Source organism: Zootoca vivipara, chromosome 10 (assembly GCF_965207765.1).
Source record: "Zootoca vivipara chromosome 10, rZooViv2.hap1.1, whole genome shotgun sequence".
Lineage (NCBI taxonomy): Eukaryota > Metazoa > Chordata > Lepidosauria > Squamata > Lacertidae > Zootoca > Zootoca vivipara.
In genome coordinates, this window is record NC_142593.1 from 11,888,907 (window position 1) to 11,911,553 (window position 22,647).

Genomic DNA, 22,647 nt, shown 5'->3' on the forward strand with positions numbered 1-22,647 from the left:
CCTTCATTACACACCTTTAGGCACCAGGCAAAAGTGTTCCTTTTTAACCAGGCGTTTGGTTGATCCAATTTACATCTTATACGCTTTTAAATTACGGTTTTTTTGGGGGGTGGCTACTGAGTTGTTGTTGTTAATTTTGTGGTTTTATATTTTGATTTTTATTCTGTGAGCTGCCCTGAGACCCTCAGGTATAGGGCGGTATATAAATTCAATAAATAACAACAACAACAACAACAACAACAACAACAACAACAACAACAACATTTTGTGCAGTGGAAATGGAAGATGTCTAGAGAGCTAAACAGATGGGGCATATAAATGAGAAACACTACAGAAATAATCCCATGCAGTTATTTCAGTAATCTTCTGGACAGTGCAGTCATAGCTGTGCCAGCTGTACAAGGAAAAGCACCAGAGAATGAACCAGCTGTGGTGGGTATGATGCGAGGCTGGTCTTCAATGGGCCCCAGTCTCTTGGGTAGAGAGACGCTGGATGCTTGAAAGGAGCATGCCACAACCAACACTCAGAGCTGTCCTTGTAGAAAAATGCACGGTGCTATTCTTTGGCCAGGAATAACTCAGTGCACCCTGTTACAAGTCAGAAAATTAGATCTAGTGGTTCAGAAGGTTCACAGCTCAATACAAACTAGTTCTTTCATGTTTTGTATCTCCTGTAAGAGATGCTTGGATATGGAATCTCCTTGCTCACTACTGGCCGATGTCTGAACTTGTTTGCAAAACATCTTGACCTGTATATGCATTGGGCAGATTAAGCAAGATAACATCCACCCTTTGTATATTTTTGCCATCAATTGCCTAGCAAATAATTCTTTTTGTTGTTGTTGTTTAGTCGTTTAGTCGTGTCCAACTCTTCGTGACCCCATGGACCAGAGCACGCCAGTTTGGTCAAACTCATGTTCGTAGCTTTGAGAACACTATCCAACCATCTCGTCCTCTGTCGTACAGGCATTGAAGCAGAATATAGCACTCCCATTGAAATCGGGTGCATGAAGATGGAGTTTTAGCAATATATGGCAAGGCACACAACTCCTTTCCAGTACTGCAAAGCAGCTTATTTCAATACTGACTTCCCTAAACATCGATAATAGATTTGCCGATGGCTACTCTTAGAAGCATAGGAACCCATGGCAGTTTTCTTCAGTGCCAGAAGCAGTAATAAGAGGTGTATTGCACAGATAAAATATACGAGTCAGCTGGGCTTAAAGAAGCCATGCCACACGACCTCAGCGGGGGCGGGGTATTTATTATTATTATTATTATTATTATTATTATTATTATTATTATTATTATTCTGAATTGCAGAAGGGCACAGGAAGTTTAAAGACAGAAAAAAAGACAAAAGCACAGTCTTTGTCTCCCCTTTCTTTCTATTTTTTTTTTTGCAAAAGAGAGAGAGATATTTCAGAGATGCTTCACACTTTACACTGAAGAGTTTTACTACCACAGTGCTTGAAGCAGTCTTATAAAATTAATTTTCCTGTTTGGACTGCAGGTGTCACTATTTTCCATCCCCATAGGTACATGCTTCACTGGCTTAAATTAAAAACTAATATAATGGTTACATATGTAGGCTTCCTTTTCTTTTTTCCTTTTTTTAAAAAAAGAACTGCCAGAAAACTGCCTAGAACAAAAATAACCTTGTTCTAGTTCTCCCATTCTAAGATTTGCCACCTTACGTTTGATTCTTATGCTTTTACATCGAACAGACTTTACAGTGAACTACTTATCGACCCAAAATATCTGGCGCAACGATAGGAGGGAACGTCTATTCTTTCAAAACAATGCATAATAAAGAACTGTCTCAATATGACAAGTGTCCCAAATCTGCAGACTTTCAGGATCCCATGCCTTCAAAAGTGTTTTCCAAGGGGGCAAGGGGACCATCAGATAATAAGGTAGAAGTTAAAGGACCTCTGGACGGTTAAGTCCAGTCAAAGGAGACTATGGGTTTGTGATGCTCATCTCGCTTTCAGGCCAAGGGAGCCGGCGTTTGTCCACAGGCAGCTTTTCTGAGTCATGTGGCCAGCATGACTAAACCACTTCTGGCACAACGGGACACCGTGACAGAAACCAGAGCACACGGAAACACTGTTTACCTTTCTACCGCAGCGGTACCCTACTTGCACTGGTGTGCTCTCGAACTGCTAGGTTGGCAGGAGCTGGGACAGAGCAACGGGAGCTCACCCCGTCGCATGGATTCGAACCGGCAACCTTCTGATCGGCAAGCCCAAGAGGCTCAGTGGTTTAGACCACAGCGCCATCTGTCTCAAACAAACAAGCACACAGTCACTGATAGGTCCACCCGCCATTGTGAGGCTCAAAGCAATGAAGATGATGCCTCCCCAGCTGTTGCCATTGGCTGTGGGTTTCTTGTGATGTCACAAAAGCACTTGGCAACTGAGTGGATATAAAAAGCAGAAAGCCCTTTTCTATTTCTATTTCCAGCAGGACACACCTGGCAATGGATGTGACATTCAGCACTGCCCAGGTTTCTTCCACTTGGAGGAGGCAAAGTGGTGAATGGAAGGAGGCAATCCTCTGGCAGTGGGATGCTATGGAGTGATCATAAGGCAAGTTCGCTTGCTTGAAGGCTGCTGGTATCCATGGTTGGAAGTTGGCGGATGTCTCATAATGCACCTAACAATAACTTCTGGCACAATGGGACACCGTGATGGAAACCAGAGCACATGGAATCACCGTTTCCCTTCCCACCGCAGAGGTACCTATTTATCTACTCACACTGGTGTGCTTTCGAACTGCTAGGTTGGCAGGAGCTGGGACAGAGCAACAGGAGCTCATTCCGTTGCAGGGATTCAAGCCATGGACCTTACGATCGACAAGCCCAAGAAGCTCAGTGGTTTAGACCATAGCGTCACCCACATCCCATCAGGGTATGCATCTGGAGTGCTCATTCTAGTTTTTCCTGGCTTAACTCTTCACCTGTGGAAGCTACGATGGCAAGACCGAGGAGAAAGCTAGAAAGCCTTGGTTATTTCTGCAGTTCATTTATAGACACATGTAAGCAGCCCATTTGGATTACTGTGTGCATCTCCTGCATTCAAGTTTGCTCATGTCTTTTTCGCAGAGCACAGCTGTTCTTGTTTCTACATGTGGAGGAGCACGGTTCTCTGGATTGTGGCTTATTACAAGCCCCGATAACTATGCATACTGAATCACTGGACCCTTTGTATGTAACTGCAGAGTTGTCTGAAAAATCACTGGTGTACAACAGGAGCCTGAGCCTTTGCTGCGAAAACCTATTAAATAAAAGCAAATATACACCCTACGTAAAACTCTGAATAGGAGCACAGAAACATAGGAGCTGGCTGGCAGTTCCTCTCCCAGGTTTCAGACAGATTTTTCCAGCCCTAACCTGGGATGCTGGGAATTGGACCTGGAACTCGGTACATGCCAAATGTGCGCTCTATCACAGAGTCCCAGGCAGCCTTCCCCAACCTATCACCATCCAGATGTTTTAGATTCCAACTTTCATCAGACTCGGCCACGTGGTCAGAGAAGATGGAAGTTTTGAGCTTTGAGTCCTAAACATCTGGTGGACATAAGGCTGAGGAAGGTGCTTCCTGGAAGAGATCCACCATAGCAAGCATTTCATTTTTTGCAGCAGACTACAGAGGGTAAATAGGTAAAGGTAAAGTCATCTCGCATTATTGGCCGAGGGAACCGGCGTATAGCTTCCAGGTCATGTGGCCAGCATGACAAAGCCACTTCTGGCGAACCAGAGCAGCACACGGAAATGCCGTTTACCTTCCTGCTGTAGCAGTTCCTATTTATCTACTTGCACTTTAACGTGCTTTCGAACTGCTAGGTTGGCAGGAGCTGGGACTGAGCAACGGGAGCTCACCCTGTTGCGGGGATTCAAACCGCTGACCTTCTGATCAGCAAGCCCTAGGCTCAGTGGTTTAACCCACAGATACAAATAGTTAAAAACAAAACAAAAGGTTGCACAGTGAATCCCAGTGTTGACAGGTATTTTAATCCAAATAGAGGCATACCTCGGGTTGCATACGCTGTGGGTTATGCGTGTTTGGGTTGCACTCCGTGCCGAATCCAGGAGTACCGCAATGGGTTACTTCTGGGTTTCGGCGCTCGCACATGCGCATGAACGCAAAAATGACATCATGTGCCTGCGCAGAAGTGCAGAATCGCTCATGCCCGTGCACAGACGTGGCGCTGTGGGTTGCAAACGCGCCTCCCACACAGATCACATTCGCAACCTGAGGTATTAGTGCACTACTCAGGTATGTAACTGCTTTGCAAGATCGTTGAATTAGCTGTAGGGAGGTTAAAGAACATTGTATCATTATTCTTAATTATTAGGTAAAGGTAAAGGACCCTTGGATGGTTAAGTCCAGTCAAAGGCGACCATGGGGTGTGGCACTCATCTTGCTTTCAGGCCAAGGGAGCCGGCGTTTGTCCGCAGACAGCGTTCTGCAGGACTAAACCGCTTCCGGCACAACAGAACACCATGACTGAGACCAGAGTGAATGGAAATGCCGTTTACCTTCCCGTCACAGTGGCACCTATTTATCTACTTTAACTGGTGTGCTTTCGAACTGCTAGGTTGGCAGGAGCTGGGAAAGAGCAACGGGAGCTCACCCTGTCGCAGGGATTCGAACTGATGACATCCTGATCGGAAAGCCCAAGAGGCTCAGTGGTTTAGACCACAGCGCCACCCACGTCCCTTTTATATAAAAATTATATACTGTTTTGATTATAAAAAACCTCAAAGCAGTTTACAAAGATACAAGAATAACATCAAGAAAAATCACAACCCTACTTTCAACCCTAAAAAGTTAAAATACTAAAACAGATTAAAATTACCTCCACTCTCTAAGCATCTAGATAGGTTGGTGTTAACCTGAATCTGAATGTTTTTAGCAGCGAAGGTGTCCGCTTGGTCTCAATAGGCAAGGAGTTCCAGAGAGACCGACATAGAGACCGACATTGTCCACCTATGATGCTGCTTCCAGTGGCGGGTGCTAGTGACACTGAAAGATGAGAGTGCAAAATATGGTCTGGAGCTCAAGATCATGGCCACTGGGTCCCATCACTGGTCCCAAGAGTCTTTGGAGCAGACTCTTGAGAGTCCCATGGACTGCAAGTAGAAGGGGAAGAAATGGAGGCAGTGAGAGATTTTACTTTCTTGGGCTCCATGATTACAGTAGATGGTGACAGCAGTCACGAAATTAAAAGACGCCTGCTTCTTGGGAGAAAAGCAATGACAAACCTAGACAGCATCTTAAAAAGCAAAGACATCACCTTGCCGACAAAGGTCCGTATAGTTAAAGCTATGGTTTTCCCAGTAGTGATGTATGGAAGTGAGAGCTGGACCATAAAGAAGGCTGATCGCCGAAGAATTGATGCTTTTGAATTATGGTGCTGGAGGAGACTCTTGAGAGTCCCATGGACTGCAAGAAGATCAAACCTATCCATTCTTAAGGAAATCAGCCCTGAGTGCTCACTGGAAGGACAGATCGTGAAGCTGAGGCTCCAATACTTTGGCCACCTCATGAGAAGAGAAGACTCCCTGGAAAAGACCCTGATGTTGGGAAAGATGGAGGGCACAAGGAGAAGGGGACGACAGAGGACGAGATGGTTGGACAGTGTTCTCGAAGCTACGAACATAAGTCTGACCAAACTGCGGGAGGCAGTGAAAGACAGGAGTGCCTGGTGTCGGACACGACTAAACAACAACAACAATGAAACACTACTAAGCTGTGATCTGCCATGCTATTTGGCTACTCAAAATACAAAAGTGCCACCACTGCCCACCACTAAGAGACATCCAGGAGCCCTACAGGGCATGATGGTGGGCAAAATCACTGGGCAGAGGCCTTGTGGTTTGTTTGTTTTTGGAGGGGTGAGATCCTCCTCAGTACCATGGTTTGTTTGTTTGTTTGTTTGCTTGTTTGTTTGTTGTTTAGTCATGTCCGACTCCTGTCTCCCACTGCTTCCTGCATTTTGGTCAAACTCATGTTGGTAGCTTCAAGAACACTGTCCAACCATCTCGTCTTCTGCCGTCCCCTTCGTGCTAAAGTCTGTCACCAGCCCTGCCACAGAATAACACAACGTGAGCAGACAGAAACCTCATGAATTTCAATCTCCCCCTGCAACACACAAGACATCATTGCACCTCAAGAGTTAATCCAGATACTCCAAATCACTGTGTCCTATAACAGGGGTGGCCAACTCCCAAGACACTGCAATCTACTCAAGGGGTTCAAGTTGTTGAGCTTTTTTTAGGGAGGAGGAAAGCCCATTTTTAAGGGATGCAGGGCAAAAATGCTGTGCTTTTTTTAGGGGGGACAACGTTGTTGAGCTTCTTTCGGGGGAGCCAGTGATCTACCAGTGATTTACCACAGACTTCCGGTGATCTACCAGTAGATCACGATCTACCTGTTAGATGTGCCTGTCCTATAAGAAGTGAACAAGATCATGTTCATCAAGGTGCCATCATATGAGATAACACCCAATTATTCATGCAGGTTGGCAAAGGTGTCTGCCGTAGATGAATTGAAGCATCCTCTTCTTGACCTGGGGTCACTGCTTCCCAACACAAGCAAACACTTTAACCCTGGAAAAAACATCACTCCAAAAGAGGTTTCTTTTTTTGTGTGGACAGCTCTACATTCAGGCTAGAGTTGTACTCCTGTTGCCCCAAAGCAGGAACTAAAGTGAAGGGAAGAAACCCTTCCCCAGACATATATTAAAGCCCTGAGAGCGATTCCTTGCACTTCAAATTCCACCTTAGGAGGACTGCAAAAGCTACTGCGTAATAGGGAAAACACACTGCCACAATTCATTCTGTGATGCAGGCTGTAAAAAGCTGTTCCCAGATTGATTTCCATTCATTACAGTGTTAAAATTGGATTTCAGGCTTTCGCATGAAATACAATGTTTTCGGACAAGGATAGAGGCACGCAGGCTTACCAGTGATTCGGTTCTCGATTTCCCCTTGCATCTGGAGGGAATCCACGTAAATAGTCCTGTTTCCAATGATGCGAGCGCAAGCAATTCCCCTGTAAGGCTGGCAAAACCCATCTTCGTGGTAATCTTCCCTGCAAAAGACAAATTGGGGAGCCTGTAAGTACATCTGCAGATGTCTGCCTTGTCCCTGATGAATTTTAAAGAAATATGTCCTTCAACAGCAGCAGAGAAATGTTAAATCTGACATTTTTCATTCCTCCAGATACGGGTCTCTCACCTCAAGTTTTCACTAGACAATGTTTCTGGAAACAAGAAGGGCATCAATGAACATATTAATTCAAGGAAGGGAGGAGGGGAACCCTTTTAAAGTGAAAACAAGAATTATCTAAGAAATCCTATGCTAATGATAATGGGATGTGGCAGGTTATTCTATTAAAAGGCTGCCCAACTGAGACCACAATGTGTATCGTGTTACACCTCGTAATACATTGCTGGCATTTAACAGCATGCGATGCAATTAGGCAAGCAGTTGTTTCTCCTCTCCTGCCTCCTCCTGCAATTCTTCATTTCCTGCAAGCGAATAGCAAAAGAGGCCTTGCCAAGATTTAATTAAAATATGGCATAATTCTGAACTATGGCTTAGATAAACAGAATGAAATCAGGGCTTAAACGTCCTTCTCTCCGACCCCCGTCTAAAGTTAGATTTAATGCCAAATTCTTTTATTTCTTCTGCATTATGTTGAATTACTGTCTGGGCTGCTAAAAATCTGCTTAATGTATCCAACTTAAATGGAGTTGCTCCAGAGTACCATTGCTAGAAAAAAGAAAGACATTCCTTTTAATGCTAGGGATGGCCAGTTACTAAGACTATGAAAGAAGATAATAATAATAATAATAATAATAATAATAATAATAATAATAATAATAATATTTATACCCCACCCATTTGGCTGGGTTTCCCCAGCCACTCTGGGCGGCTCCCAACAGAATATTAAAAACACGAGAAAACATCAAACATTAAAAACTTCCCTAAACAGGGCTGCCTTCAGATGCATTCTAAAAGTCAGGTAGTTCTTTATTCCCTTGACATCTGATGGGAGGGCGTTCCACAGGGAGGGCGCCACCACCAAGAAGGCCCTCTGCCTGGTTCCCTGTAACCTCACTTCTCGCTGTGAGGGAACCGCCAGAAGGCCTTCAGAGCTGGACCTCAGAGCAGAACGATGGGGGGTGGAGACGCTCCTTCAGGTATACTGAGCCGAGGCCGTTTAGGGCTTGAAAGGTCAGCACCAACACTTTGAATTTTGCTCGGAAACGTACTAGGAGCCAATGTAGGTCTTCCAGGACTGGTGTTATATGGTATCGGTGGTCACTCCCAGTTACCCGTCTAGTTGCCGCATTCTGGATTAATTGTAGTTTCCAGGTCACCTTCAAAGGTAGCCCCACATAGAGCGCATTGTAGTAGTCCAAGCGGGAGATAATCAGGGCATGCACCACTCTGGCGAGACATGCCTTTGATACCTGAGAAATGGTTCATGCAGGACACCTGCCAGCTGAGAAGTGATACATTCTTTTGGCCTTATCAGTGCTAGACCTTGAGCTAAGTCACTCAATGAGCTGAGCAGCACTGGTCAAAAACAGCACAAAAGACTTGTGTCCTATCAAACTTGGCTGGGGCTTGATGCACAGGACTGGGAGACCGAACAAGACATATTTCAATTTGCTGCAGATAAAAGGTTCATTTCAGCTGCAGCCTTATCAGCACAGAAAAACAGCTCATTTTGCAGTCATGGACATCCTTGTTGCACCTAAGATGCACAGAAGGCGTCAGAGTCTGATAAACTGAACAAGTCAGTTGCTTCTTTACTGTTTATTTATTTATTTTTCTTCTTTCCATTTTATATTATTTATATTTTATACATTTACAGTCGTACCTTGGATCCTGAATGCCTTGGTGCTTGGGATGTTTTGGCTCCCGAACGCTGTAAACCCAGAGGTGAGTGTTGGGGCTTCTGATTGGTCGCTGTAAACCCAGAGGTGTCCGATGGGGCTTCTGATTGGCCGCAGGAGCTTCCTGCAACCAATCAGAAGCCACTCTTTGGTTTCTGAACATTTTGGAAGTAGAACTGACTTCTGGAATGGATTCCGTCCGACTTCCAAGGTACGACTGTATTTACATTTTATACATTTTTTTAAACAAAGTAATAATCATAAATAAATTAGAATAAACATGTGCACCCCGACACCAAGACCATTCCGTTACAACTATCCAACCTCCCAAAATTTCAACACCTCTTGCAATGGTTGACCCCTTTCCATTTTAACAGTACAAATTATACAAACACCCTCCATATCTCCTCAAAATCAATTCTCCTGCATATTCCCCATCTTAGCTTAATGCCACATGTTAATTTATCATTAACAGCCATATCCCACACCTCCTTATACCATTCTTCCATTTTATATTCTGTTTGCCCGTTCCACTTCCTAGCTATAATAATTTGTGCAGCTGTCAATAAATTTGTGAGCAAGTCCTTCATAGCCTGGGAACCTTCCACCCCATCCTAAATTGAGAATAATGCTACCTCTGGACTTTTGGTCAGCTTTAACCCAGTGATTTCTGCTATCTCCTTAAACAACCTTTGCCGATTTTTTTTTTTATTACATATTTACACTCCCACCATTCTTTACTGTTTAGTGCAGAGGTGGACAGAAGATAGATCTCTGACCAATTTGTACTAGATAGGCAAGGATTTCAGATTATCCAGTTGTTTGACACGAGAGCAACAATAAAATAAGCACCGCCATTGTGCACTTACTTAGACTTCTGAAATTTAGAAAGACTGGCCTTCACCCCAGTATGGTTCCCCTTCATCACATATACAGCCCAACAGGACAATGACAAAAACTTACCGTCAGCATACAAATCAATATGGCTAACCTAATCAAAACACCCTCCCTCCCCACTCACGCAAGAAACTAAGGATCATCACAGCCAACCACAAATGAACAACCACATTCTAAGACAAATCCTGACCTCTCTCACCAACAAAGAAACACGAACAAACAACAGAGAACCTGCACAAACGACGCTGACGCCGAACCCCTACACATATCAAGAAAAACAGAAACATCGGCAATCCACCACACCCAACTCCCCATCCGACCCACCGCTTTCCCCCCCCTTCCTCATAATGTCTCAACAAGTAAAATTGATGTGTAAAAATGATGCATGGAAAAAAATGAGACATTGCACTACCTTTGTAACCCAAGAAAATCTTTAATAAAAATAATTATAAAAGAAAGAAAGAAAGACTGGGGGTAGCCAGGAATGGATTTTTGTGTGAAAGGTTTGTGAGCTCAGCTCAAGTTTGGTACTGTAAGCAAACTCCAATGCTCGGCAGCTTCTCAGGGACACTGTGGTCTTTAGTTTCAAGTGTATGTCTTCTGCACGTTCCTCTAGCTCAGGCATGTTCAAAGTCTGGCTCGGGGGCCAATTGCGTCCTGCGTCCCGCTTTAAAATGGCCCCACGGGCAATTTGGAAAAATCTGTTGCTGCCCCTGAGCGCCTGCTGCTCTGCTTACTCTCCCCTGGAGCCAATGCTCCGCCAAGGAAGGTTAGAGGCGGTCAGGGCAGTTTGCGATTGGTGCGTCTCTGGCAGTGGCGCTGCGTGATTGGTTGCTTGGGTGGTACTGTTCTTGCTGCACTGTTCCTCAGGAGCTCAGCACGCAGGTGCGAGGCGGACAAAGCAGGCAAGGTGAAGCGAGAGGGGGATTCTGCAGCGGAAGCTCAGCAGGTGCCATCCGCAAGGATCAGGGGCCGAAGCCCCAGGAACCTCGTTCACCTTCCTGTGCACAGCCATTCACCTTATATCACTGCCTGGCTGCGGTAAACCCACCCATTCGCTGTGGTCTTCCCGGTGCAGTCAGACACCCCAGCATGCATGGATGTATGTATGTACCTGTATGGACGTGTAAACAAATAAATCCTCCCCTGTGCTTGCTCAAAAACCCCAATTTGCATCACGACTGGTAGCGAGTCAACTTTTGCTGCAAATCCTCTCGCGTGCCCGAGTTTTGAGGTCTGTTTTCTTGGCTCCGCAGCCAAAGGCTGCCAAACATACGACGCTCTGCTTTTACATTAACATTTCAGTGTGTAGGAAACTATTTACATTCTCGTCTTTACGGACACCTATGTAGTCCCATGGACTGCAAGAAGATCAAACCTATCCATTCTGAAGGAAATCAGCCCCGAGTGCTCACTGGAAGGACAGATCGTGAAGCTGCGGTTCCAATACTTTGGCCACCTCATGAGAAGAGAAGACTCCCTGGAAAAGACCCTGATGTTGGGAAAGATTGAGGGCACAAGGAGAAGGGGACGACAGAGGACGAGATGGCTGGACAGTGTTCTCGAAGCCACCAACATGAGTCCGACCAAACTGTGGGAGGCAGTGGAAGACAGGAGTGCCTGGTGTGCTCTGGTCCATGGGGTCACGAAGAGTCGGACACGACTAAACGACTAAACAACAACATGTATATAAAAACCATCGAACATGCTGTCCATGGGTGCATTTGTGAAAAAGCAGGGATCGATCTGCTGATATTGCAGAGAGGGCTCACGTCATGGACACACACACACACACACACACACACCCTTTCTCCCCCCCCCCTATTGTTTCATAAAGGTCTCTGTCTGATGCCTCTTGGATTTAGAACGTGAGGTTGTTTTTTGTTCGGGGCTTTTCCCATGGTTGTTGTTGTTTAACTGGCTCATAGTGTGTGAGGCGGTCACCCTGGGTGTTTAGATGCTGCGGTTTGCCAGCCGCCTGCCGCTCTGTATCCCTGCCACTGGTTGACTCGCGCAGGTGCCTGGTGTGTTGCTCACTCTCCCGGCCACCATTAGGCTCACGCTGCCACCCGCTGTTCATTTCTCACTCCCGCCTGCCATGTGGCTCCCTGTTCTGCCTGTGAACCTAGTTTCTGCTATTCCAAAAGGCATTTCCTAAGGATTCAATCCTTTAAAAAGGTCAAAAACTCTGGGGGAACAATCAAAATGGTCAGCCCTCACGCATGTTCACTTCATCAAATCTAGCCCTCTTTGAAAAAAGTTTGGACACCCCTGCTCTAGCTGATAGATCCTGAAGTTCAAGGGAAATACAAGGTCAGTCCTGAAAGTCCCGCGTCTGCCTTTCTCTTGGTTTCATGGATACCTGTAAAGAAGTTAAAACTTATAAGCAAGTTTTGATTTAGTCACTACTGCATTCCCCCTGCCATTTTAGTCAGCAATTGCTTGGCTAAGCCGGAAGGAAGGTCTCCTATTCTTAAGCCAGAGTATCGACATTTGTCCTTCTTGCCCAAGAGATGCAGCACAGGAGGGATGGTATGAAGACTTTCAGCTTCTGTCAGATTCTTGATTACTTAAAATGAATTTGTTAACTTTGCAGAGAAGGTCAAAGATGGGCTACAATAAATGTATGGTTTGTTGTAGCAATTAGGCGGTTGCATTGTTGTAATTATTGCTGCAATTATGGCCAAGAACAGCACAATGGTATTTGCAAGCTTTAGGTCAGCCAAGTTCATAGAAAATGATCAAGGAACAAAATGGATGTAGGAAATGTTGAGCACAGACACCTATAATTTAATATAATGTATTTAACTGGGATGCGGGTGGCGCTGTGGGTTAAACCACTGAGCCTAGGGCTTGCCAATCAGAAGGTTGGCTGTTGAAATCCCTGCAATGGGGTGAGCTCCCGTTGCTCGGTCCCAGCTCCTGCCAACCTAGCAGTTTGAAAGCACCTGAAAGTGCAAATAGATAAATAGGGAAGGTAAACGGCGTTTCTGCGTGCTCTGGTTTGCCAGAAGCGGCTTTGTCATGCTAGCCACATGACCTGGAAGCTGTACACTGGCTCCCTCGGCCAATAACACAAGATGAGTGCCGCAACCCTAGAGTTGGTCGTGACTGGACCTAATGGTCAGGGGTCCCTTTACCTTTACCTTTATTTATATAGGATGGAATATTTTTTTTGAAAATGAAGCCTTTTCTGCACACGTGGAGTTATTGTTTCCCAACAAAACTTCAGCAGAAGCACCAATTAGGGCAATTTCTTCTCTCCCTGACAGGTATTCAATACACTTTACAATAACTAAAGTCATCACAGAGTGTGGCGCTAAACAGAAAGGGGAACCAATGTAACAAAACAGGAACAGCCTCATTCCCGGTTCACAAAGAGTTCATGTACGTACTTTTCACTTAACCACACGGTAGTGACTCAGTTTCAAACCAGAGACTGCCAATTTGACGGAGGTTAAACATGAAATGAAATCTAGACCTTTCACATCTTTGGAGCCAAAACATGGCTTAAGGGGCCACCTAAAAGATCATTTTCATTTTGTCTCGGTAATGACAAGAATTCAAACTGCTTCTGTCACAAGTGCTTTGTGTTCGGTAACATCTATATGACGCAACTGGGAGAGATCATCAGGGGCTTTGGGCTGGAAGTTCATCAGTATGCGGATGATACCCAGCTCTACCTCTCTTTTAAATCAGAACCAGTGAAGGCAGTGAAGGTCCTGTGTGAGTGTCTGGAGGCGGTTGGAGGATGGATGGCAGCTAACAAATTGAGGTTGAATCCTGACAAGACAAAAGTACTCTTTTTGGGGGACAGGGGGCGGGTGGGTGTGGAGGACTCCCTGGTCCTGAATGGGGTAACTATGCCTCTGGTGGATCAGGTGTGCAGCCTAGGAGTCATTTTGGACTCACAGCTGTCCAGGGAGGCGCAGGTCAATTCTGTGTCCAGGGCAGCTGTCTACCAGCTCCATCTGGTACGCAGGCTGAGACCCTACCTGCCTGCAGACTGTCTTGCTAGAGTGGTGCATGCTGTAGTTATCTCTCACTTGTACTACTGCAATGTGCTCTACGTGGGGCTACCTTTGAAGGTGACCTGGAAACTACAACTAATACAGAATGCGGCAGCTAGACTGGTGACTGGGAGTGGTTTAGACCACAGTGCCACCTGCATCCTGTGTGGACAGAATGCCTCAATGGGGCTGGAACAGCATGACCAAGTGGTAGAGATGATGGGAGCAGGTAGTACAACAGCAGGCACCCCCAAACTTCGGCCCTCCAGATGTTTTGGACTACAGTTCGCACCATCCCTGACCACTGGTCCTGTTAGCTAGGGATCATGGGAGTTGTAGGCCAAAACATCTGGAGGGCCGCAGTTTGGGGATGCCTGTCCAACAGCATCTGCAGAACACCAGGCTGGGCTTGAGTAAAGCTGAAATATATTCAATGTACATGTAGATACCACCTTTCCTTCATGGAAGTTTAGGATTTTGCTCTTGAGATCCAGAGGTCCGGGGCATTAATCTTATCCTCTTAATTTAAAGGAAGAGGAGAATACCATTACCCAGAAATACAGCTCTAAAGGAATTACCAAAAGGGATGCTATGAGTGCCTTTTAGCCTGAAATATGTTTCCTCTCAGCCTGATATATTATATGTGCTTAACCTAGCCAAAGAGAGTCATTTGAAAGTCAAAACTGAGGCTAATTCAAGTTTTACATTCATGTTACAGGATATGGGAAATCCAGGGGGGGGGGATCCATTTGTGAAACTACCCTTATCAGTCACAGCACAGGCCAACTTTAAATAGTCACTGAGGGGGGCGCTTCACACATTATATCATTTTGAAAGTATAAACTTCATGTACGTATTCCCAGGGCCACTTCAGCATGCATGTTTGAAAGCTTCCCTGTAAATAGCTGTCTATGGAAAGCTAACAGGCAGAGAGAAGGATTCAAACCAGAACTTCTCCCTAAAGTGCTAGCTTTCTACAAGGAGGATCTGGGGGTCTCATTTTAAACATTGAATAGCAATCAAGCATGTGATCGCCAGCCCCCGTCACAGAGTGTTAGAAACAGAGATATGAAAGTTAGCAGCTAAAAGGCACCTTAAGCCCAGGTTATGGGGTGCAACAACGGGCAGTCTTGGTGTGCTTTCTTGTAACAAGAATACAAAGCTAAAAATGAATGAACTGCAGCTAAAATATTATGTCCATTTTTCACATGGTCCAGTCCTTCCCCTGCCCATCTCCCTAATATTCTTCAGAGGGTCTCTTCTCCATTCTTCAGAGGGTAGCTGGAAGTGGGGAGGCAGAAAAAGCTCCTTTCCTTTGGTACTGCAGTGTTAATCTGAAATCTTAGGCGCCGTACTGCGGCCAGAGCTCAGAAACTGCTCACACTAATGAAATTCCTTGTCACAAAATGCCATACCCTCCAACTCCCGGTTTGAAAAATCTGGGATCAGCGGCGGCGCGGCACCAGAAGTCGCTTCTACGTGGCGGTGCGGCACCGGAAGTAGCTTCTATGCATGTCCAGACATGCGTAGAAGCGACTTCCAGTGCCGGGCTGCCCGTGTCTGCATGTCCAGACAGCCGGGAGCTGGTACATGGCTGCCAGCAGGAGCTTTATGGGATATAATCAATTTGGGATAACAGCGGGAAATGGTAACAAAATACGGTAGTTTCCCGCGAAAAACGGGAGACTTGGCAGCTATGCAAAATGCACCTAGAACAATGGGAGTTTCGAACACTGCACGGTATGAAGTATTCTGCTTTGGAGGCAAACCATGGTTTGGGGGCTAACCATGGTTTGCCCAGTTTGAATACTGTTGCTAAGCACAGTAAGTAAATGAAGTAAAAACTGGAAGCTCCCAGATATCTGAGTGTGTAAGGGGAGCAAGAAGGAGCAAACAAGCCAAACACCTGTTCCTGGCGATCTAGTATGATTTGCCTGCAAACCAGGCCAATAATCTAGATTTTTTTTTACCCTCCATTACCAAAACTTTCTGCTATGTAAAATGGGATATAAAAGCAAAGCTTAAAAATATGTATATTTCCTTAACCAAAGAAAAGTTATATGGGTGCATTCAACCAACTTGTCCATCTTCCTCTTCCCATGCCCTCATCCATGTACGATGCACACTCCTTAAGAGATTTGGTATAGAAGTATAGAAATAAATAATCTGCACTGTTGGTTCTCCCAAGTGCCTGGAGCAGATCAGACATGGGGGCAACGGGAAAGGAAGTCCCACTGCCCAGGCAGAAGATGACGTTCTTGGATACAAGTCATACAAGCAATACTCAACAAAAAAAGGCATCAGTTAGTTCAAAAGGTGCGTCTTTGGGGCAATTATATTTGAAATATGGCACCTATTAAAGAAAAATTGTATTTTATCTTCCAGAGGACTCCTGGCACAAAAACAATAATAAGTCTTGTGGCACCTTAAATTTATTATGGCAAAGCTTTGAGGACTCCAGGCCACTTCATCAGATGAATGAAGCATTATCCTGGATTACATGCCTGGAGGAGGTTAGATGGAAACGAAATGCAGAAAGTACAGAGACAGTGCTAATTACATAATTAGCAGTAGTCATTCACCCGTTTTTTTGTGGATAGCATATATCCTGGTGTTGGTCAGTTACAGTAGTGAAATTTGCTCTCCTAGTGAGTAAGCAAAAACACACAGAGAAAAATCTACAGCACCTATTCCTAAGACATCATTCAACAGCACCATTACTCAATTCATTAGAACCAATAAATGCATTTAGGAAAGGCGATGCCTAATTAATGAATTAGTGACTAATGGATAAAACGTGCTGCTGGTTTTTTAAGTGGCCCTGAGATTTTGTTTCATTCATTAAATAAAACTCAAACCTGTAGACTCCATGTCAAAGCAATATTTGAAGATTTGCCAGAGATAATTTCCTCTGTGCCATTAGATTCATGGGTTAGTGAAATTAGGCTTGTAGTGTACTAATACCACCCAGACAAAGGTTTGAAAGATACCTGTAGAACAAAGGAGCCTTTCTTTACAAATCAAACAAGATAAATGCAAGAATAAATGCAGACAGAACCCGGTACAATATTATACACAGGCTGTCATGTGATTGAGCCAGAGGGCATATAAACATAATAACTATATTGTCTTCAGTAGCGAGAGAATAGGTAGGCACATAGCCTAATCTACATTGAGAACATAAAATCATGCTATAAAGAAGGCTTATTTTACTCAGAACTGAAGTACGACAGATGCTGGTATATATTATGTGTAACTGATGCTTCTCTGCAGGGATTTTTCTTCTTTTATGTCTATTCCTTATCACTGCAGGCAGATAAAGCTGCTCTTGTCTGCCTTCTTAGGGGCCCCCAGTTTGGACAAACTCTATGGAGAAACATTTCTGCAGCATCTCCTCCTAACCTCCCTTTCTGCCCCAAGCACCTTGCAATGAAAGCAGGCTGCTTCTTGCTGCGTACACCCCAAAATCACACAAAATATAATTTGAATTGACTGCTCTTGCCTGATTGTACGGAGGTTGCAGGAACAACCAACGCCGGAGAGAACAAGGAAGGCAAATAGCATGGAGTTCACCTCAATTCTGGAAAGAACAAGTCTCCTGAAACAGTTGTGAGTGGGCTGTAGTGGTGTCAGTCATTTTTGGACAGGATGGAAGAGGAAACAATGGAAAGGGGGTGCTCTAGCCCAGTGGTGGGGAACCTTTTAGAGGTCAAGTGCCCAAACTGTAACCAAAACCCACTTATTGCCAACACGGCAATTTAATATTGGGTAGTAATGACTGTCTGCATGTGGACATACAAATAAATATACCGTAAGGAAATGGGGTGAGATTAACCAGAGTTATTAATCTTTTCTTGAAGAAAAGTGCCCAAAGTTGTGGAGTTTTTTGGGGGGAGGAGTGCCCTGAGTTCTTCTCCGGGGGGGGGGGTGTCTGGAGTTGTTGAGATATTTTTGGGGGGGGGATTGCAAACAGTTGTTGAGCTAATACTGGGGGGGGGGTTGTTGTTGCTGATAAACACTAACACACTTCACCATGCAAGGCAGAGGAAAACAATACTCACAAAGCTCACAGGAACCAACAAATTATCAAAAGCCCTTGACTCAGCCAAAAAACACACTCATTACCGCCGCTTTCTATCTGCTGCTTGTGGCACTAACCAATCACACCTGACACTGCTGCGGGCAGCGCATGCTCTATGGAGCGATTCCTGGCCGGAGAGGCGTTGGGAGGAGGAGCCAGCTTTGAAAACCCCCAGGAACAGCACTGCAGGGGCGATGGTGTGCATGCCCACAGAGAGGGCTCCGAGTGCCCACTCTGGCGTGCCATAGGTTCGTCACCACTGCTCTAGCCAGACATGATGCAAAGTACGTAGAAGACTTGAAGTACAGAGCAGTGACACACCTTTGCAAACGCTCCCGCCCTCCCATTACACCCAGCCAGCATGGTTGAGGGTTAGGGGTGATGTGGATTGTAGTTGAACAACATCTGGACACCCAAGTTTGGGGAAAGCTGCTTTAGAACATAGAAGCTGGCCACACATTAACCTGCATCAAGGCTGCTATGCCTTGAAAAAAAGCCATTGCTATCTGAAATTTAGTTCACGTAAATCAGGCATCCCCAAACTGCGGCCCTCCAGATGTTTTGGCCTACAACTCCCATGATCCCTAGCTAACAGGACCAGTGGTCAGGGATGATGGGAATTGTAGTCCAAAACATCTGGAGGGCTGAAGTTTGGGGGTGCCTGACTTAAATCATGCATCTCTTGCGCTTCTCCTTTAGTTTAGTGTTTCTTTTTTTTGCAGGCCTCTCAATCTGTAGTGGCCAAGTTGCCGATTGTGGACTGATACTGCTTTGGCAGAATTCTAGACTCAGGTAGGTAGCCGTGTTGGTCTGACGCAGTTGAAATAAATAAAAAATTGTCCAGTAGCACCTTAGGGACCAACTAAGTTTGTTCTGGAAATAAGCTTTCGAAGTATGCATGCACACGAAATCCTGCCAACCTAGCAAGTCGAAAGCACGCAGTGCAAGTAGATAAATAGGTACCACTGCAGCGGGAATGTAAACAGTGTTTCCGTGCGCTGGTCTGGTTCGCCAGAAGCAGTTTTGTCATGCTGGCCACATGACCTGGAAGCTGTACGCCGGCTCCCTCAGCCAATAACACGAGATGAGCGCCGCAACCTCAGAGTCGGTCACGACTGGACCTAATGGTCAGGGGTCCCTTTACTTTTACCTGAGGTGCTACAGGACAATTTTTTTGCTTTTGCAGAAGTTTGCAAATAACGGTCATCATACTGTTTCAGAGCATGCAGTAGACTGCAATAAAATAGCAATTAAATGGCTAATTAAATCAAAAACACTCACTAGCAAGAATAGAATAGAATAGAATCTTTACAATTTTCAGATCCAATGTGAATCGCTATGTTGGGAGCCAACATGGTGCTCTCAGATGTTGTTGCAACTACATCTCTTATCATCACTGGACACGTTGAAGGGATTTGGAGTCCAACATCTGGAGAGCCACACATTGTCTATCCCTGCATAGGCCAGTACATTCGTATCTTCTACTTCCACATAGTTGAGCTACTTTTAGCATCCTTTTTAAGCTACCCGAGAACAACAAATCCTTCCAAAAAGAAATGCAATTAACTACTGGCAAAAGAGGTAAGGCACTGTTCTTGTATTATTGAAATAATGGTGCCTCTGGCCACAGAGTCTGCTGGAGACATATAATCAGTCTATTGTAGACATGTGCGAGGATAGCAATACAGTAGTGAAAAGCAGATGTGGATGCAGACGTTGATTTCTTATGAGAATAGATTAAACTATGGATCAGCTTTAAGCTCCTTTCTATTGGCAACTGTAATGAATACCATAGTATAGGCAATTGGGAGGAGGCCCTAGGAATATTATGGTGTGACAAGAGGATAAATACAGCTCTTTTTTTGGGGGGGGAGATCTAAACTGAAAGACGCATTGAGTGTTGTTGATGTTTTAAGTCAGAAAATAAATCAAATAAAGTCAAATCAATACTTCATTGAAAAAGACCAGAAAGGATTATGAACATTCACAGGAACAAACAAGACAAAGCAATGCTGAACAGAGCACTCCTGTTCAGAATTCCAGCTATCCAGCCATGCCTGCTTTCAGAATACTCCTTCCTTCCTTCCTTCCTTCACCTTCCAAGTCCTGGACTGCAGAATCCAGGACCGGCAGCCGTGTGACACCAGAAGTTGCGTCGACGTAACTTCCGGTGTCTCTTTGCCCTTCTATGGGCACCAAAAATGGCCACCGCCGGCTTCAAAAGTAGCTTCTACGCATGACCGGAAGTGTGTCGACGCAACTTCCGGTGTCGGCCCGCCCATCTATGGGCACCAAAATGGCCGCCACCGACACTGGAAGTCGCATCTACGCACTTCCGGTCATGCGCAGATGCGACCTTTGAAGCCGGCGGCGGCCATTTTTTGTGCCCATAGAAGGGCAAATCAGAAAAAAATGGCCGCCGGCAGGAGAAAATAACGGAGAAAAACGGGAGATGAAGTGATACGGGGGACCACCGGGAAAAGGTAAGTAAAAATGGGGGTTCCCGGGGAAAACGGGAGACTTGGCAGCTATGTTCCTTCCTTCCTTCCTTCCTTCCTTCCTTCCTTCCTTCCTTCCTTCCTTCCTTCCTTCCCTCCCTCCTTTCTTCCTTTTATCTATATTTATTGATACTTGTCAATATGTTTCCATGCACCCTGGCTTCCATCACGGTGTTCCACTGCACCAGAACCAGTAACCCCCTACCACCCTTTCTAGCTTCTCAGTTTGGCCATGTGCTGATGGGATGCTGCAAAAGCACTGGCAACGCAGCAACCAAACCACCACCACTGTCTTCTTCCCAGCCTTTAAGGCGGGAAGTGAGTGAAGACTGCCACAAAACCACAGGGACTATGACTACCCCACCCTGCAGCTCCAAGTTTGGGAGAAGATTGAGGCTCATTTGGCTTGGGCAGAGAGCAGCTGAACTCTCATGGTGGTGAGCAAAAACGGGGGACATTGTCCGTGAAGTGTTGTGACTGTGTCTATGTGGGGCTTGTGTTATTTCACCATTGCTTCCATTTTCAGGTGTTTGCCGATTTGCCCTTCAGCTGACCAAAAACCAATACTACCAGATTAGTAGAACGCAGGTGGTGCTGTGGTCTAAAACGCTGGGCCTCTTGGGCTTGCCAGTCAAAAGGTTGGCGGTTCAAACCGTTGCTCTGTCCCAGCTCCTGCCAACCTAGCAGTTCGAAAGCATGCCAGCGCGAGGAGACTAATAGGTACCACTGCGGTGGGAAGGTAAATGGCATTTCTGTGCGCTCTGATTTCTGTCACGGTGTTCTTTTGTGCCAAAAGCGGTTTAATCATGCTGGCCACATGACCCGGAAAGCTGTCTGTGGACAAACGCCTGCTCCCTCAGCCTGAAAGAGAGATGAGCGCTGCACCCCATAGTCATAATTTGACTGGACATAACTGTCCAGGGATCCTTTACCTTTATTATTTGTCCAAAGATATATGGAACACTGCTTTCCATTTTCCTTTCCTCTTGTTTTTTCTTTTCTTCCCCTAATGCCCAATCAGCATTCCATGCCTATCAAACCAGTCTTTACTGAGATATTTATATCCTCTCTTAAGGTTTTGTGGCTCCCCTGGTCTTTATTTTCTTTCTTTTTTTGGATGTTTGTAAACCTTTTGGTTCCCTCAAGCTTGCTGAAACACTGCATTGATAGTGGTATTTTAACTGTATAGGCAAACTCGGCCCTCCAGATTTTTTGGGACTACCATTCCCATCATCCCTGACCACTGATCCTGTTAACTAGGCATCATGGGATTTGTAGTCCCAAAACCTCTGGTGGGCCAAGTTTGCCTATACCTGTTTTAAGTACATAAGCACCCACTCTCATATAAGTTTGTTGTTATCATATATAGGGAAAAGTTAAACAAAGGCAAACAGCTTGACTATCCCCCCTCCATTAATTAAAAAGCTTCCACCTGACATTACCTTTGTTATTTTTAGCTCACTTATTTGCAACCAATTCAAGGTCAAAACAACAATGGCAATACATTTTGGATGGAGTATTTGGTTTGTTTTACAAAAACGGTTGAAGAATGCTCCCTCAACAAATAATCAACAATGAGAGATTTTTAGAGAAAAAAACATTCAATTTTTTTCCATCCCTGTTTTGTCAACAGAAAACACATGGCAATTTAAAAGGGAATTTGTGAAGAATAAATTGTTGGATCGGTTTGACTGCTCTTAAAAACTGACTTGATTTATACAATATGCGGCAATCTATTTAGATTTGCATTATACATTCTAGAGGGATTCAGCTTCATGAACATGGTACTAAGCAATGAGCTTAAGAACTGAATAAGGACATTCACATAATATTCAGAAACCAAAATATTCTGTTGGCTTAGTGTGGCACAGTGTCTTAAGCTCTGTTTCTGCTGACCCAGCCTATGTAAAACTACCGTGTTTCCCCTTTTTTAATACGTAGTCAAAAAGTAAGCCAGGGCAACAATTTTAAGCATTTGAGAAATATAAGACATACCCTGAAAATAAGACATACCCCCATGCCTGCCAACTGGGGGCCTGGAACCAGGAGGTAAAATGGCGTTTAAAAACGCCGTTTGAAGTGATTTCAGCTTGCCTCCCCGCCGCCTGGAACCGGCTGCTGCAGCGCGCAGCAGCGCCGGGCGGAGCGCCCAGCAACACGGACGGAGCGCTCAGCAGCACCAGGAGGAGCGTCCCACCGTGCCAGGCGGCGGGGTGGCAGGCCTCCTTGGCATGGCGAGGAAGAG

The 22,647-nt window shown here is 45.2% G+C and overlaps 1 protein-coding gene across 1 annotated transcript in view; it reads right to left on the reverse strand.

Annotated features, from left to right (window-relative positions):
• Nucleotides 1-22,647, reverse strand: part of ROR2 (ROR family WNT receptor 2) — a 160,584-nt gene that overhangs the window by 15,137 nt on the left and 122,800 nt on the right. The window contains exon 5 of the mRNA XM_035099905.3: nt 6,973-7,100. Coding sequence (XP_034955796.2) covers nt 6,973-7,100 — 128 coding nt within the window. The remainder of the gene's footprint in view (nt 1-6,972; nt 7,101-22,647) is intronic.